This window comes from Acanthochromis polyacanthus, chromosome 2 (genome assembly GCF_021347895.1).
Source record: "Acanthochromis polyacanthus isolate Apoly-LR-REF ecotype Palm Island chromosome 2, KAUST_Apoly_ChrSc, whole genome shotgun sequence".
In the NCBI taxonomy this organism is placed as follows: Eukaryota; Metazoa; Chordata; class Actinopteri; family Pomacentridae; genus Acanthochromis; species Acanthochromis polyacanthus.
The window spans coordinates 772754-791299 of record NC_067114.1 but is presented as its reverse complement, the minus strand read 5'-3'; the positions used below and the strand labels follow the sequence as shown (position 1 = coordinate 791299).

Below are 18546 nucleotides of genomic sequence, written 5' to 3'. Positions count from 1 at the left end.
CCACGTGTGTATATCGTTTGTCCTCTGAGCTTTTTTATTCACTTGTGCTTGTAGTCCAGAGTCCCAGCATGATGCTTCTCCATCTCAGTGGCTTTTTCTGAATGGTAGCACTGGATAAAGCTGCTACAGTGTGTTCATTAGCTGTCATTAAAGTATAAAGTACAGTTTGGATAATCAATTTAAGTCATGTTTTGTATCCCTCTGAGGGTCAAACTGACCCGTTATAAAGTTTGAAAATGTGGAGAAAAAACATATTTTCACAGTGAAACTTCTGATGTTCACTTTTTCAACATTTTGGGAAATCTTTGAACAGTTTTGGTGGAAAAAAGAAATGTTAAAAATGTTTCTTAACATTCACATACAAATCAACCAAAATCCAGCAAATTTCACTGGATTTTGGAAGACCGATATATATGTAAGCACTTTAGATATTTTTAGGGTTTTTTTGGAAGATTTTTACTCATTTTTTGAAAATATTTACAGGATTTTTTTTTTAAATTTTTATTTCAAATACAATTTATAAGAGAAACTTTCAAGGAATTATTGGAATTTTCTTTTTGAAGGTTTTGCAAATTCTCCAAAATTTGGTGAGTCTTTTTGCTGAGTTTTTGGATTTTTTTTTCAGACGAGGAAACGATATTTTTTTGTTGCCCATAAATGAAGACAACAGGAGGGTTAAAGAACCAAGTCTAAATGATCTGATTCCTCTTTTTTAAATGTTATTATTATTTGATCAGTCGAGAAAATAATCTAACATAATAATAACACATAACATAATAAATCTAATAATAATAACAGATTAATCAAGAGTGAAAATCGTGGTTGGTTTCCCAGATATGAGTCACTGAACGTCCTGTTTCAACAGACGACTCATTCTGAACCGGACATAATAAACTCATCTGCTGGAGTCAGATCCATGCAGTGGTGATTTAATGTGTCATAAAACAGATCAGTTACTGTGGGAATACTCTGTTACTCTGTTGTTGAACACGTCTCAGCAGTCATACTGACATCTTAATTCCCACTTTGCTGATATGAGTTTGTTATTTTTCTTTGTGTTTTTTTATTTCTGGTTCTTTTTGCTGACCTTGTTGAATTCTTCCGTCCCAGATTTCACGGATGGAGTATGTGCACTCTAAAAATCTCATCTATAGAGATGTAAAACCTGAAAACTTCCTCATCGGACGGCAAGGGAACAAAAAGGAGCACATCATCCACATCATCGACTTTGGCCTGGCCAAGGAGTACATCGACCCCGAGACCAAAAACACATTCCTTACCGGGAGCACAAGAGCCTGACCGGTACCGCCCGCTACATGTCCATCAACACACACCTAGGCAAAGGTAAGAGCAGCTCCGTGGCCGGGTTCTGGTTCTGGTGGTTTTATGTAAGGAGCTTTCCTGTTTCATTCCTCAAGTTAAATGTTATCACATCTACTGATGCAGAGCAAAGCCGGAGAGATGACCTGGAGGCTTTAGGCCACATGTTCATGTATTTCCTACGTGGGAGTCTGCCTTGGCAAGGACTGAAGGTATGACGAGAACCTGGACGGGTTCCAGACTCTGTTACAAAATCAGTTTCACACATTCATCAATAAAAAAGAAGAAACCTTTAACTCACAGAGCAGATATCGTTGTTTTAGTAGATTCTGTTATGAACAGTTTCAGAACGAGCTCAATGTCATTTTTACTTTAAAGTTTGAATTTATATACAAAAGCCTTGGGTTGTCGGTGTTTTCATGTCCTTGTTGACGTTAAAAATGTGACTACAGCTAAATAGAAAGGAGAAGCAGAAGAACTGCAACAGGTTTAAGACTTTTGACCAGGAAACAAGAACATAGTCATCATTAGTTTTTTATTAAAGGACTTACCACATTTTGTTCATACGTCTTCCTGTTTTGGATTTCTTGCAGGCGGACACACTGAAAGAACGATACCAGAAGATTGGAGACACAAAACGAAACACTCCCATCGAGGTCCTCTGTGAGAACTTCCCAGGTACGATGGCTGTAGAAGTTCATTTACTGGCTTTGATACGACCTTTTGTTGGCGTCATTTTCCCAGTAAAATATTCCTGAATGTCATCCAACATGGTTAGATTCTATGATGAACCTGAAAGGTTAAACTGTGTTTCGTGCAGAGGAGATGGCCACCTACCTGCGCTATGTGAGGCGGCTGGACTTCTTTGAGAAGCCGGACTATGAATATCTGAGGACTCTGTTCACTGAGCTGTTTGAGAGGAAAGGATACACCTTTGACTACACCTACGACTGGGTCGGCAGGCAGATTGTAAGTGACCCTCGTTATCAGACGCGTTTAAAGGAAGCTGCTGTAGTTTACAGGAAGAATTAAACGACTGCTCTTCCCTCAGCCCACACCGGTGGGGTCTGTCCACATAGACTCTGGAGCGTCTGCTGTCACCAGAGAGAGTCATCCTCACAGAGACCGACCTTCTCAGCACGCCCCCATCAGGAACCAGGTATGCTTTGTTCTAGCAGTGGTTTAGTGGAAAGAAGAGGAGCTTTACAGCCTGAAACTCACTTCATTCTTCAGCTGCAGGTGTTTGAGAACCGTTATTTAGAAAACAGAGCTTTAAAAACGGATAATTAGGAAACAGAGCCTTCTTTTTTTAGCATATCCAGTCATGAACAAAAGTTTACATGCACTAGTAACCATGTTTATCATGGCCGTCTGCAGTGTCCAGTGATTCCTACAGTTCTTAACTTTTTTAATGATGGAATGACTGGAACTCGTGCATCTTTAGCCCTGTTCACTCGGGATCAGTGTGACCTGGTGACCAATGGTGATCGCTGGTAATTCAGAGGATGTCTGTGATCTTAATCCCTGTGAATGCTCCATGTCCGCTGTAAATTCCCGACCATATTTCACCAAACACCGACGTCCTGGGATAATACCAGGCCTTTATGAATCTGTATCTCAGTGATTGGGGGTGTTTCAGTGTGTTCTTGTTTTCTACCTCTTTCCTGGTTAAATTCTGGAGGCTGCAGTGGAAATTATTGACAGTATTTTAGGAGCAGACTGATAGACAACAGGCCTATGGAGCATCACAGAAACAGTGAAATCAGACCAACCAGAAGAGGGAGATGTGGGAGGATACAGAGATGGATGACATGCGTCTTTCTAGGCCTGTCTTTGAACAGGCTCAATCCAAACGGCCCGTTATCCCGACATCGCTGCTGCTGTAGACCTATTTACTGTTGCCATGACGACTACAGCCACAGTAGCGGATGTTGTGACGTGCACACATTTGACAGTAAAATACAGACTTCTCTTATCCCGTGTGAATGAAGCAAACGGAGGTAATTCAGAGATCCCAGGAAGAACTGATCCTCTGTGAATCAGACTTCTGTCACCAAAAACTATCGTGCATTTTGGTTCTTTCATTGATTTATCATAGGTCTTATGGAAACATGAAAAAAATGTTGATTAGTTTGTGGCTGAATCTGATTTCTCTGTTTCAGAATTAGAGGAGTCAGCAGCTGTAGTCACTAATGAGGAGTTAGGAGGACACGCCACCAACAAAATTAGAGTTCTCCGTCTGTCATAGTTCTGGAAGCCATGTGACAGATCTGTGAAAGAACCAAAATACATGATGGTTTCAGTAATTCCATGGCAGAACATTTAGAGTTGTAGCTCTCATTGGAACCATAATAAACAAACTTCTGTTCATGACTGGAGATCAGCTTCTAAAGCTTTCATCCACGTTAGTCCAAGTAATCTCTGCTATGGTGGCTGGACTGTTAACGAGTGTTTTAAGAGCAGAAATGAGATTATTTCTGCTCGTTGACCCCACACAGATGAAGATGACTGACATAACGCTTTATAATCACTGCAGTAGCATCAGATGGACTTAGAGATGGAAAAGGAGGCAGGATTTGTTTTTTTTCCAAAGAACATGTGCTTTAAGTCATTAGTGGCATTTTTTCAGTTCATCTTTTAGTTTGGTTCAGTTTCAGAGCTATGAGGTCTGAGTAGGTATAAATAATCATTTTAAGAACGTGTCCAGCTGAATGTGACTTCTATTTTTTGAGTAATTGCTGATCTGAAGACAGCTCGTCCAGCGTTTGGCTTCTTTTCTATGAAGTTCTCTTTCTTTCTTTAATGAGCCTGGCTTCAGGCTCATGACTTCCTGGTTCGGTTCTCTGGCTGAAGCCTTGCTTTGATTTGGATTCACTCTTTTATTTTGTTACGTTTATTTTTTCTTTCCATTTCTCATGCTGCTTTGCATGGTTCCTCGCCTCGCACTCCCAAATATCCCATCTTTCCTAACGCTATTATTCCATCACTCCCCTCCTCTCCATCGCACCCCCGCCCCCCACATCACCGACGCCAGACCACAGCCTCAGACCGCCGAGGAGCATGGGAGGTGCAGCCCACACGCCAAGCAAACTCCTCCTACCTGACCTCCCACCTGGCAGCGGACAGGCACGGGGGCTCAGTGCAGGTACACACCCTCACCTGTCGACAGCAGCCCCGCCTCCTCCATGCAGTCAGATCTGTCTCATAGGATCTAAACCTGGAAATGAAAGCAAAGACAGTCTGCTCTGGTATCTTTCAGTCTGTTTACATCTGAATTAGCTTTTTATTGAGCAGTTTTAGGTTTAGAAGCTTTGTGTTCTGGATAATTGAAGCAGAAATAAAATGTAATAATTCTCCTAATGCTCAGTAAAATGCTCAGAGATTAAATCAAGACATTCTGAATATTTTTCATACATTTATTAATCGATTTATCGACATCATTAACCCTGCTGTTGTCTTCATTTATGGGCACCAAAAAAATATTGTTTCCTCATCTAAAAAAATCCAAAAATTCAGCAAAAAAATTCCCCAAACTTCAGAAAATTTGCAAAACCTTCAGAAAGAAAATTCCAATAATTCCTTAAAAGTTTCACTAAAACTTTTATTTAAAAAATCTCCCAAACTTGGCAAGAAAATTCTTGTAAATATTTTCAAAAAATGAGTAAAAATCTTCCCAAAAAATCCTAAAAATATCTAAAGTGATTCCATATATATCAGTAAAACTTCTATTTTTTTCTTTAAGATCATTCAAAAAAAAATTTTGTTCATGGTCTTAAGAAACATTTTTAACATTTCTGTTTTTCCACCAAAAAATGTCCAGAATTTCTCAAAATGTTGAAATGTGGACATCAGAAGTTTGACTGTGAAAATGTTTTTCTTTAAAACGAGTCCTACAGGACGACACGAGAACTAAACTATAATCTATTTCCTGACTGTTTCTGACATTTTTAATCGCTGCAACACGTTTTTGGTCAGCAGTAAACGTAGAACAGTTCTTTAGGCGTGAGACAGATCTACAACCATAAACCTCCCTACCCCGTGACCCCTGCCTGGGAAATGTTGTTTTTCTGCTCCACCATGTGCATGTCATCTGGTGCCTCCCACCCCAGATGGTCAGAGTGTGATTTAGCTTTTAAACAGCATTTTGATCACAGGTCCTGCAGCTGCTCATGACTCTAGGACAGAAGCCTTTTGCATGGCAGGATGACCCGGCTGGGCCAGCTGAGTGCATGCTCTGAAGTCATACTGGGTTGTTCTGCTCAGAGGAACGTTCTGGAGGAGTTCTGATCCTCACATCGCTTCTTCAGCTTTGTTCACATCGGTGTGGAGTGCTTAGATGATTCTGCCTCTTCTACTAAATGCCATTCACGTTGAAACTGGAAATTAGAAAGTTTTCAGGCATATAGCAGGTTGTACATCCTTCTGAAAATGATTTTATGTTTTTATGCCTTTACTCCAGCATTGATAAGACGTAGTTGTGTATTTGTAGATAAACTGCTGCTTTGTTCGTCACAGCGCTTAAATGATTGACAAACGTAGACCAAAGATGGACGTCTGTAATTTACTAAATGATCACGATGCATTCACAAAGTCTTGAAACCAGCAGTTTGGCTCTAACTCATTAGAAGAAGTTTACTGAGGTATCAGATCAGGGTAGAAGAAGGATCTCTGTCTCATAGACTTCTATCCACTGAAGTCTGAGAAGTCGCCACCTGCTGGCTGCTGGACAGAATGCAGGATTAAGACTCCATGTTGGCTTCACGTCTCAGACCTGGAGTCCACGTTCTGATGCTAGTTAGCTAATGCTACGCATATTAGCTACGGCTTAAACTATTTCAGATGAAAATGATCAAAATCGTTCCATTTCTGAACAGTTATTGAGCCAACAGTCAAACACAGCCTGCATATTTGTGTTCCAGTCAGCCGGAGAACGCTGTGGAAGCACTAAGACAACCTTTCATTTACGTGCTTCATTTCAGAGTGTTTGTCTAAAGACAGACAGATAATCTGTAATATGTTTTGCTGCAGGTGAATCTCCAGAGCAGATTTCTGACCTGCTGATCTCTGATTTCATTGCACCAAAAGTCAGCAGGCGTTTACTAAAATAGTGCGTTTCCTTTATCACTGTTTCCGCATGAATTGCAGTAAACTGGGTTTAACAGCCGGACTTTATGTATGATAAAGTAGATGCAATGGAAATTATCAGCTTTTTTGACGTATTTGGACACGGAACATTCAGACCTCTTTTGTTAAAGAAGTAGCAGCAGATGAAATAACGGAGTAAAAGCAGAGTTCTGGAGTGACTAGTTTTCCTTCAGGTCTGATTGTTGAGGGATTTTAACGGTCCCTAAGAAAACTATGACATGTTGAAGGAGTTTGACATTGAAGAGTGATGAAAGTTTCAGCAAACTGATGTTAGAGAAGAAATGATTCCTGCATGTGAGACTGAAAATTACAGCTTTGATATTTAGTGATATTTTCCTCCACCTTTATGTGCAGTAACCGTGTCAAAGAGAGAACCGTTTGTTGTTCAGATACGTCAAAAAGACGCTCTTCTTTTTCCATCTGACTCACATCCACACCTAGGTGAACAAAGATGCATTTTTTACAATAATTCTGACATTTCTTTACAGGTTATTAGCTCTTCTTTGAATATTCTGATGATTATATACATTTAGTTGTTTTAAAGCATGGGCATGCAGGCTGCAGAATGAATTTCAAAAGTTTTTAGCAATATATAAAACGTAAAAAGTTAATTTATTAAGCACTGAATAGAAATTAGAACAATTAATCCACAGACACCTGAAGTAGCTCAGGCTGGCCACGTCTTCTGGAGTTATTTTTGTGTCTTTACAGACACTTTAAAGTTTCCCAGTATTCCTATAAAGTCTTAATGTGGAGGATCTGAACATTTCCAACATTAGTCCTGCACCCTGACAATCAGTCACATTAATACAAAATCCCAGCAAACTTACATCAGATGTGGCCTTTTTTTTTTTTTTAGATAATTTGCTGAATACAAGCGCTCATATATATCATTTGCTTTTCTGTTTTTGCTGTATTGTCCTTTGCTGCTGAGGGTTTCCTGAGTAGGAAACGGTAAAAGTGGTAAATCTGTTAACCGGGCAGACTGTAGCTCATGCTAACATGCTAACACGCTAACATGAATGTTGGAGTAACGCCGCTCTGTGTGCAGGTGGTCAGTTCAACCAACGGGGAGCTGAACGCAGACGATCCTCTGGCAGCTCATTCCAACGCTCCCATCACAGCTCAGGCCGAGGTGGAGGTGGTCGACGAGGCCAAGTATGTCCACGCTCCGTCCACGCCTTCCTCCGTGTCCATCTGTCGCTTCCTCCCTCTGTCCTCTACCTCTCTGATCTGTGTGGGTTCTTGATGCTGCCGTCTCTGTACCGTTCTCTGTTACACTGATTTAACAGATGTAGAGGAACTGATGGAGCTTCTCGTACGTTCAGCCAGAAGCTCCACTGGATCAGCATCATCCTGTCACTGACACATAGCGATCCATCAGTGAGGGTTAGCAGAGCGCTGAGATCACACCGTACAGGGACTAAACACATGTAGATGTGGACGTTTATTAATGGTACTTTTTCTGTTTAGTTCTGACAGTTATGTTGAATCTAAGACTTTATCTCAATCCTTCAGGGGGAGTTTCAAGCCTTATTATTATTCAGTATAGTTTAGTAAACCTTACATTATCAGAATCCGTTTTATTGGCCAGCAGGTCCTCGGTTTATGACGTCCTCGACCTCCAGCGTTTCATGGTTACATCAGAACTGGTTACATGGGACTAGTTGATGAGCGGATGAATACATCGTCACGCGGCGCTATCAGACGGCTTTGTTTCCATTCTCTGTCTGTTCTCCACCTTGGATTGTTCTACATTCACTCACTTTTACCTTCATTATGGCTCCCAGTGTAAGTCAGACTCTTCTGATGCTTTAAGAAAAGGAAAGCCGTCTCCATGGAAGTGAAATTAGACAGAATAAAACACTGGGAACAGAAACACCGACCAACATGGGTCAGGATGTAAAAACAGGTCAATTCTATTTTATTTATATAGCGTCAGATTGTCTCAAGAAGCTTTCCAGAACCCAGATGAACCCTCAGAGCAGCCCTAAGGAGACAGTGGACAGAAAACAGTCTTTATCAGGAAAAACTTTGAGCAGAACCCGACTCTTTATGTGGGGAAACATCTGCTGCTGGAAGGAGGTAGAGGGGAACAGGGAACATAAAACACACAATTTGATCCATGTATGATCAGACAGATGATTCATACAAAGTAGAAACTAACATGTAAACTGATCCATAGTTTCCTGTTCTGGTGTACAGCTCTGGCATTAAATCTACTACATATATAGCTGGTAGTAAAACTCAAACAGTATGTAGAAGAACAGATCAAGTATAGTGAAGGTGATGCAGAGTAAACTGGTGGAAATGAGCAGCTGGAAGCAGAGGGCTGGAGGAAGGTCAGCAGCAGCATCCCACAGTGGACATGATGGAGACTGGACCAGCTGGTGGAACATCAACCACAGATCTGAAGCATCCAGCTCTGGGACCAGGGACACTCGGAGAAATAGCACAGGGGGAAACAGAGTTAATGTACTGCAATAACGGTATACATATTAAATGTAAAGGTAGATAGAGAAGGGCTCAGTGCATCCAGAGAAGTCCCCCAGCAGCCTATAGGCCTATAGCAGCATGACTAGAGGCAGAACGAAGGGACGTCCAAGAGGAAGACTTGGTGTTTGCTATGACGTGTGCCTAGTTTTTCTCTGTTTTATGGTTGAGGTGGAAACATTTTTGATTTCTAAATATAGTAATTTTATTTGTTTAGTGCGTTTCATGTTATAACTGGAGCTCAAAGTCAGGACAGCCGATAAATCCTAACAAACCCTGATAGAAACAGAGGAAAGGCCTTAAATCTGAAACTACAAGGTCAGTAAGAACAGAGGCTGGTTACTGATGAAATGCTCGTAGTAAAGATGTTTTTATCTGTTTTCTTTATTATTAACAAACTAGTCAGTAAAAATGTCAGTATTTCACTTTAAGAAGCAGCCTTAAGTAAAGTATGAATAAAATGAACTCTTCTTTTAAAATCCTGAACTAGACATTTAGTAGAAATGTGTTTTTCTTCCAGTCCATGTGATGCATTCATGGTGTCTGAGTGGATTTAGTTCAGCTTTTATTCTGATTCTTCAGATTTCCATCAAAGCGACTGTAGAAAGAAAGATTCTCCTTCTGATGATTAACCGTCCTGCTGCTGTTTCACATGATGATTGGCGTGTTCGCTGGCGTGTTCGCTGGCGTGTTCGCTGGCGTGTTCGCTGTTCGCTGGCGTGTTCGCAGTTCGCTGGCGTGTTCGCTGTTCGCTGGCGTGTTCGCTGGCGTGTTCGCAGTTCGCTGGCGTGTTCGCTGTTCGCTGCTGGTCTCTTTGGTAAAACAACATAAAGTAATGAAAGCTAACTGTCCATCTGAGGCCGTTTGATGAAGGTTTTAGGAGAACATCAGGTGTTGAACGTCACATTTTAGTGGGTTTTATTAATATTCATGAGCTAAAACTAATAATTAAAGTCTGCAGGACCAATTTCTAACTTTGGTTTCTGTCAGTGATGCTTTAATGACGACTTTTTAAATCCTGATATACATTAGTTCATCTTTGATTTACAGCAGCAGAACTCTGAGTTTCTGTATATTTATGAGAGCTTTATGGAACTGAACCTCCTCCTACCATGATAGTTTGTTCAGACGAGGTTTTTGTGTCCTGAAGTAAAGCTTTATAAACACCTGACGTTCTTCTAATGTAGCCCAGAATCTGTAGCTGTGAGAAAAGTTCAACATTTCACTGATGTTTGGTGTGAAAGAAGCCAGTAAAACGCCTGCAGCAAACACAAAAATGAGCTTCTTCTTAAAATCTTAATGCACTTTTTATTTCATGAAGTTAACAACAGAAAATAATAAATGTGTCTGAAAACAGCTTCTTCAGCTCCCTAAACCTTCACTGATTGTTCACGAGCTGTTTTCTAACGTCACTGATAATTTGGACACATTTGATGAAAATAAATGTTGGAAATATTCTTTATCGGGGACGTGTAGACGTCGCCTCATCCCCAGAGCAGAATATTGTAGTTTAGCCCTGCTTTTGGACACCAAAAAATATAGTTTCCAGAAATTCATCAAAAAAATTCCCAAATTTCTGAAAATTTGCAAAACCTTCAGGAAGAAAATTCCAATAATTCCTTAAAAGTTTCCCTTAAAAGTTTTAGATTAAAAAAAAAGTCCCTCAAATTTGAAAAGAAAATTCTTGTAAATATTTTCAAAAAATGAGTAAAAATCTTCCAAAAAATCCTAAAAATATCTAAAATAATTCCATATATATCAATAAAACTTCTGACATTTTCTATCAGAACATTCACATCAAAAAGATTTTTTGTGAATTTTCTTGTAGAAACAATTTTATCATTTCTTTTTTTTCTACCAAAAAATGTTTAAAGATTTCCCAGAAATGTATAAAATGTGGACATCTGAAGTTTCACTCAGAAAATATATTTTTCTCCACATTTTCTAACGGATCGGTCTGACCCGCAGAACGACACGAGTTTTTGGACGCTTCCCTGACAGCATCTGAACCAACGTCAGGGTAAAATATCCTACATCAGGAACATTAAGACAGAAATAAAAGTACCGCTGAATGAACGAGAAGAAAACCTCATTTTATTCACTGCTGCTGCGTTTCTACCGTTAAGAATTTAGTTTGGACTTTTGTTGAAGACGTGAACTAGAAAATGATGATAAACATTCAGATTCACTAAAATACTGAAAACTTAAACTCCACATTAAGAGCACATTTCTGACCAGATTTTCTTTCTGACTTGATGCCGATACCAGAACATGTATGTGTCTTTTCCACACGTATGCAGAGAACATCAGCCTCTCCTGTAGTAAAATCAACATATTTTTATTTCTTTACTGTAGTTACTTTTATAGCACATTTCAAACCTTCTGTTCTGATACCATCTTCCTCCACATGTTCTCAGTTTTTCCAGTAATTCCAAACTGCAGGAACTCCGTTTTCCTCAAACTGACCTCCTCTGTGTAGATCATTAAACCCACATTTACAGCTGCTCTTGTTTCTGTAATTTGACGGCATTAAAGACGTTTTAAACTGAAGCTTTTCCTCGGTAGTTTTCAGCCCGTTGAGTGGAACCTCAGACAGGACAGCAGCTTTCTGTCCACACTCAGTCTGACTGACTTTAAAAGGCAACAGAAACTAGAGAACTGAATCAGACCAGGAATAGAGTTTTTGGAAGGTGTTCATTCAGATCTGACTTCATCATCCTGTAGGAGCTGCAGACTAGATGTTCTGTGACCTTTCCTCTGATCTTTTCCTCCTGTACCTCTCCTCCTCCGTCCCGTTGGTCGTGTTGCTGTGCATGTTCGTGTGCATGTTCCAGTCCTTCATCTTTGGTCTCGCTGTATTAATCTATCTTTCTTTTCTCTTTACACTCTTTCCTCTCTTCTTCTCTTTCTTCTTCTTCTTCTTCTTCTGTAGCTGCGTGAAAATGCTCAACCTGTGGTGAGTCCCTCTCTGCTCGTCCACGTCAGACTCATGGGACAGGGAGTGGACTGAGGCTGGGCCCGGTCCGGTCTAAACCCACTAACTAGTCCATGAATTACCCACACAGAGATCTTGGAAGTTTCTGCCTTTTTTACCCCTAACAACAGAGTAAAGAATAACTCTGCTGCATAAATAACAAAAAGCTGATGGCAGAAAGAATAAATTAAACCGACTAAACGGTCTTTTTGTGGCCCCTGTAGTATTTGGCTTCAGATTAAAGGACTCCTTTTGCATGGTGCACCTTTATTATGACCTGATTATGATTTAATCAGTGCCCAGTCGCTGTCCTATGTCTTGATCCACAGCTTTTTTCTTGTCTCTGTATGTTTTATTCAGCGTCCTGTGGTCTCTGCTCCATTAACTGTTCTTACTTTTATTTTGCATCTGAGGAATATGAGGTGGTTTTAGAAGGTGGATGAGGTGAATGAGCATGCAGACCCTCTGTGGATGGCAGAACATCCATCAGGTCTATGAAGCTAACAATTCTACTGCTAGGATCCAAAAAACTAAATCTGTCCACATGTGGAAACTGAAACGAAGCTGATATTTAACTCATTAGTTTTTAATCAGCCCGCTTGTGTTCGTCGTTTCTTCATCTGGATCTCTTCTCGTCTACACATTGATCTAATGTCCGTCTGTCTGCAGGTGCTGCTGCTTCTTCAAGAGAAAACGGAAGAAGAACACGCCGAGGCACAAATGATCCTCAGCCCGAATCTTTCCAGAGTCGGATCAGAACCAATGAGGTCCATTCAGAGTAAACGGGACAACGGAAAGATCTGGATTGAACTGTTCTCTGTTGGGACCAGTTAAATGGTTTGTGGAGATGTACAAGACGCTTGTGTCTTTTGATGGGAGTCTTCTTTCGTTGTTTTCCTCTGCTGAGATGTGGGATGTTCTGTAGGGGAAACTTTTCCATGGAATTCTGCAGAGGATGATTGTTTTATTTTTTATTTTCCTCCCCGAGACGCCCGACTTTTGTATTTTTATCTCCTCATTTCTGGCCTGTTTCTCTTCTGTGGTATCTCTAACGGAGAGTCAGATCTTCTATGATTTCCTGCATCGCTCACCCAGTCGTCGTTTTCCACCTCCAGAGTCCAGGTCAGCGCTGTCGCCTCGTTAGTTTACTCTCATTCTGTTGGTGTTTTCCTGATGTGGGGCTGAATGTAAAGCTGAGGAGTGAAGCTGCCTACATTCAGGCACAAACAGCATCAGTTTGTTCTCCAGAGGTGGACCTGTCCTCCTGCACTGTTTCTGCTGCCTGGTTAAAGCTCTCCTTAACCTGCTGCTCCAAACACTACAGTTTTCTGCAGCCTGACGCTGGCTGACGGCGCTGAGACACAAACTAACTGCTATTTATGATATTTATCTCTTGGTTCGCCACCAGTTTCCTACTAATTCTAAAAAAAAACTAAAAAAGCAACATACACACTGAATGTATGGAAAGTAAATGACTTTGGAGCATTTCTATAATCTGTCATGTGCATGGGAAGGAAACTGCAGTTAGGGAGTTCAGACCAATGTTTAGAAAAAAAGTGAGACCAAATCCAGGAGGGTTTGTCGGGTTGGAGAGACTAACGATGTTGGTGATCTTTAACTGGAGAGGTTGGGGGGGGGGGGGGGGGCTCGCTTCGAGAGAAAACTGGTGAATGCTTTGGAGAATCACAGCCTCTAAAACGCTTCTGTCCAATGCCTTAACCACAACAAACGACCAACAAACCCACAAACTGACCAACAGACCACCGCATCCCATCACCAGTCTGACCAGTCAGACCAGTCAGCAGCGCGGCCGTAGTGGGACTTGCTGTATGAAAGAGCAGTTAATGACTTCCCTCGTTGACACACTGAAAGCAGCGATGCCAAAATGGAAGAGGTTTGGTGGTGAACGGTGTAGACGTCCAGGCTGCAGAGATGTTTGGACGTCTGCTGAAGCGTCTCCTGGGACAGAGAACACGTAAACATGTCCACAGCGTTCCTTTTCTTCTTGCTCTAGTCACGGAGGACTGCCTTGAAACTAAATCCTCGATGCGTCACCTTGCCTATCCTCCTGAAGCTGTTTTATTTTTTTAATTTGACATCTTTAATGCTAATGTGAATTTGTTGAATGCAATTATTATTATTATTATTATTATTTTCTCCATTCCAAATAGCCATGTTTTTATGGGGAAAGAGAGGGTAAACAACAACAAAGCAACAAACAAACAAAGGCTCCACAACCGTGACTGCACTACATTTGTTGACCCCCGGCTTTCCCTGACCAGACCCTGCCTTCTGAAACTTTATATGTGCTTTTTACTTTATAGTAGCTGCCTTCCCTACAGGGTGCAGGGATTCACTTTATTATTTCTGTTGGGTTTGTGCCATCACTCCCTCCACCCTCCTTCTGCCCTCTGCAGGTCCACGAATCAACTCTGAGTGGAGGTTTTTGTTTTGTAGACCTGCTCCATCATGTTTAGAGAAACGATGTGTGGATGATCAGGAGATCTCACGATGATCTGAAGATGTTCTGATGATGATCTGACGATGATCTGAGGATAATCTGACGATGATCTGAGGATAATCTGACGATGTTCTGACGATGATCTGAGGATAATCTGACGATGATCTGAAGATGTTCTGACGGTGATCTGACGATAATCTGACGATGATCTGATGATGATCTGACGATGATCTGAGGATAATCTGACGATGTTCTGACGATGATCTGACGATGATCTGACGATGTTCTGACGATGATCTGACGATGATCTGACGATGATCTGACGATGATCTGAGGATAATCTGACGATGTTCTGACGATGATCTGACGATGTTCTGACGATGATCTGACGATGTTCTGACGATGATCTGACGATGTTCTGATGAATCCATCTGTAGACCTGCCTGTTCTGTGTATTTACACTGTATAGCTTTTATTTTTTACTCCCCTCTCTCCCCAACATGTCAGTAACTCCGGGGTCTAAGTTATTGTGTTATCGAAAGTACTTGAATATGAAAACCTACGGGACCTTTTGTGTTGGTTAGATGTTTCTTTCCTGGTGATTCCACACAGAGGATGTAGAGGGGAACGGTGGGACTACAGGCTATCTGAATGACCGGTGTTCATTTCTTTGAGGTGTTGGATGGTTTTGTGTGTTTGCTGGTTGTTTCCACCCAGAAGATGTTGGGAGGTTAAAATCACTTCTTTGTCTGTGAAACGCATTAATCATGATGTATTTTTGATCCGGTGTTGGAGAAATCCTTCATTTTTTTTCTCCAAACGTGTGACGTCAGCCGCCAGCCGGACGGTTTAGAGAAAAGCTGAAAGTATTGTGTAGTGAGATGGATATCCAGACTATTTAGCCTTCAATGTTCCCCTCACCCCCCAGTGCCATTCCTCAGACGACTACTACTGCTAGCCCATGCCTTTTACCTGTGCCAGGAAAAAAAAATGAAGCTGAATGTGTTTTTTTCTTTAACCATCGCATTCCACCTCGTGTCCTTGACGTGTCCGCTGTCTTTTTTTTTTTCTGTGAAAAATCGCAAAAGAGCGTCTGTGAAAGTGTTTTTAAGAGTCTTTTATGTTCAAACCGAGGTTATGATTAGTGACTGATCACGTTGAAGCGGTAGATGTGGATATATTACTCCGATGTATTTCCTTTTTAAGCCTGCGGAGCGATATAGGAGCTCTGCACGGTTCAGTATCTGCATGGCTTATCTGGAGACCAGCCTTCTCTCCTGTAGGCCTCCAGGCCTCATGTATCATGAATCTCTGCGTCTTTTCTGGCATCCGTTTATTTTCTCACACAGTTCGGTCATGTGTTTCCGTGTTGCTCGTTCCTGTAAATCAGACGACGGTTAAAGTGTGAACGGACGGCTTTCGGTCTCTTTGGGTTCTCTGGCACTTTCTCCTTGTTGCTGTACTGTAGACTTGTGTTGGATTTACTGTATATTTTCTTTAAGGGAGAGGTGTAGGGTGACATTTACTGCAATATTGTGATGATTATTTGAACTGTAAATTGTACAGAGTTAACAGTTGTAGTCTTTGTTTTCTGTTGGGATCCATATAAAAGACGTATTCTTTGATTTCTGTTTTTTTCTCTGACTGTGGAAAATCTAATTGTACAGCTCCAAGAGTTTATCCTCCCCTCAGCATTGTTTTTTTAGAGCTATGATTAAGAGAAATCTTCAACTGTAAATAAATATTATTGTGTTGAAATATGAATGTCACTTCAACTATGTATTGAATGAGTTAGTCAAGGGCTTCAAGAATGAAGGACCCACATTTCTTCTTTTTATGGTTTCATATTTTTAATTTGCAGAATGGTAAAGGTCCTTTTTATCTGAGATGCCTATGTTTGTTTTCTCCTCCTTGGATTCATATAATACGACGTGTCACACATGAACCTTATAAAAATCACTTTTTATTCCCTCCACACCTAAAGGGAACTCCAGTTTGCACCCTTTTTTATGTAAAATAAAAGATCTCTCCACCTTGTGGGAATGTCGTGTGAGCTGATTTTGTTCAAAATGTTTTAATGATGGAGCAAAAGATGATAAATCCTGTAGATTTAAAAAAAAAAAAAAAAAAAACCTGCCGCATTATGGATTCACAGTGCTTCCAGTTGAGGTCGGATGTAGAGGTTTTGTTGCTACGTCTACAACCAAGCTTCTGAAGTCGATGGGAGTGCGAGGACAGGCCTTCCGACGAGCTGTCAAGTCCGTATCAGAGGCTGCCGAACGAAGCAGCAGATGGATATGGATCAAGAGAAAGGACCCCAATTGGGCTGCGAGGTGACCATCCAGGGGTAACTGCAGAGGGGGGGCACATCTGGGATGCTGGGTGTCGCCATTAAGCCCTTTGGAGGTGTAGTGGGCTTAAATCAGAATCAGAATCACTTTTATTTGCCAAGTATGTGAGCACATACAAGGAATTTGACTCCGGTATTTTACAGAACCCTCTTGTACTAGACAAATAGAAAATTAAATAAACATAAATTATGTAACAAAAAAATACTAACATAACTAACATTACGTAATAAGAAAATTTAACATAACATAAAATAACTTATTTAAAGTGATCAGTGGAAATGGTGCATTTCTAGTTATTTTATTGTTTAGAGGACTGTTTGTTGAGGTTGTGCATGTTTATGTTCATGATTCAGACCGACGGGTTTCAAATGTTCATCAGAGCAACAGCCTGTGAAAAGAAACTGTTCATGCGTCTGGTGGTTTTGGCGTACAAATTAACGAAACGCCAGTGAAGAGGGGTGCCCACCTGAAGACCCCAGTGAAGTGTTTGCCCCTGGATGGTCACTTTGCACCCCTCCTCCCCCTCCCCCTACTCAATACCAAGTGCTGATTAATCTAAGGGATTGTACCATCTAGTCCTATGAGCTCAATAAATAAAAGAGAAATCTTTTTTAAAATCAAGGAAATAAATGTGTAAATATAAAGAGGACTAAATAAAAAAATAAATCTGTTTAAAAAAATCAGGAAACAAATGTAAATATGAAGAATACGAAAAAAAATGTTAAAAAATCAGGTAATGTAAATATAAAGAGGAATAAACAAAAAAGCAATTAGAAAATGAAAAAAGGCTAAATGTACTTTCATATTTATATAATTTTTTTTATTCCTCTGTATATATACACATTTCCATATTTTAAACAGGTTTATTTGTTTATTTTATTTTATTCCTCTATATTTACACATTTGTTTCCTTATTTTTTAGATTGTTTTTTATTTATTCTTTTATTTATTTGTCTTTATATTACCCATTTATTTCCTTATTTTTTTAACTGATTTATCTTTTATTATGGCACGCCTCTGATTCCATACCACATTAAGCTGTCGTGTTCATGAAAAATTAGTCTTTTTCTTGTCAGTTCAGTTCATCTTTTGCAGTCAGATCTCTGTTATGTCAGTACAGAACTTAAACTGGGAAGAAGACAAGGCGCTGCAGCTTTTCTTATAATTTTTATATTGAATTTGGTAACAGTAACTCAGATGTTTCTCTCTTCTCTTTGATTTCGGAGTTAAACAACATAAAATGCTGTAATGAGTGAACTCTAACTCTACAGCAAGTCTGATGTCCTTCAGTTTCCAAAATCTAAACAGATAGATAGATAGATTAAACCTTTATTAATCCCACAGCAGGGAAATTTACAGTGTACAGCAACAAATAGAACATTTTAATCAAAGAGAGTGCAGTACACACTGCATACAGTGCATATATATATAAATAAAAATATTTTCTTCAGAAGAAGAAAAGAAAGCAGTATTTACAGCAATTTTTTATGAAATTGCACAGCATCATTATTTACATTTTTACACAGTTCGTAAATGGGTGAACTGAACTACTGGGAGCTTGATTGTAAAGTGTGACTGTATGGCGTCAAATTTGGATCAAAAGTGGCGCGCGCGAAACACGTAACTGCTATTATGCATCAACATCACACGTCAGTTTCAGAAGCATCAGCCTCTGAGGACTCCAGTGTTTCTCCTTCATCAGTTAAATAGAACCTGTGGTTGTTGACGACGTCTGACGGATAAATACCCCTCAGCACGGTAAATGACACACACTAAACACAAACTGTCCTTCTGTTTCTGCT

General features: G+C 40.3%; 1 protein-coding gene across 1 annotated transcript in view; it reads left to right on the top strand.

The window, feature by feature from the left end:
* Nucleotides 1-16430, top strand: part of csnk1g1 (casein kinase 1, gamma 1) — a 49361-nt gene extending 32931 nt beyond the window's left edge. The window contains 10 exon segments of the mRNA XM_051936762.1: nt 1111-1261; nt 1264-1344; nt 1447-1532; nt 1914-1998; nt 2141-2289; nt 2372-2479; nt 4355-4465; nt 7517-7623; nt 11891-11914; nt 12602-16430. Of these exon segments, the coding sequence (XP_051792722.1) occupies nt 1111-1261; nt 1264-1344; nt 1447-1532; nt 1914-1998; nt 2141-2289; nt 2372-2479; nt 4355-4465; nt 7517-7623; nt 11891-11914; nt 12602-12656 (957 nt within the window). The 3' untranslated portion in view covers nt 12657-16430.
* Nucleotides 16431-18546: the final 2116 nt, after the last annotated feature.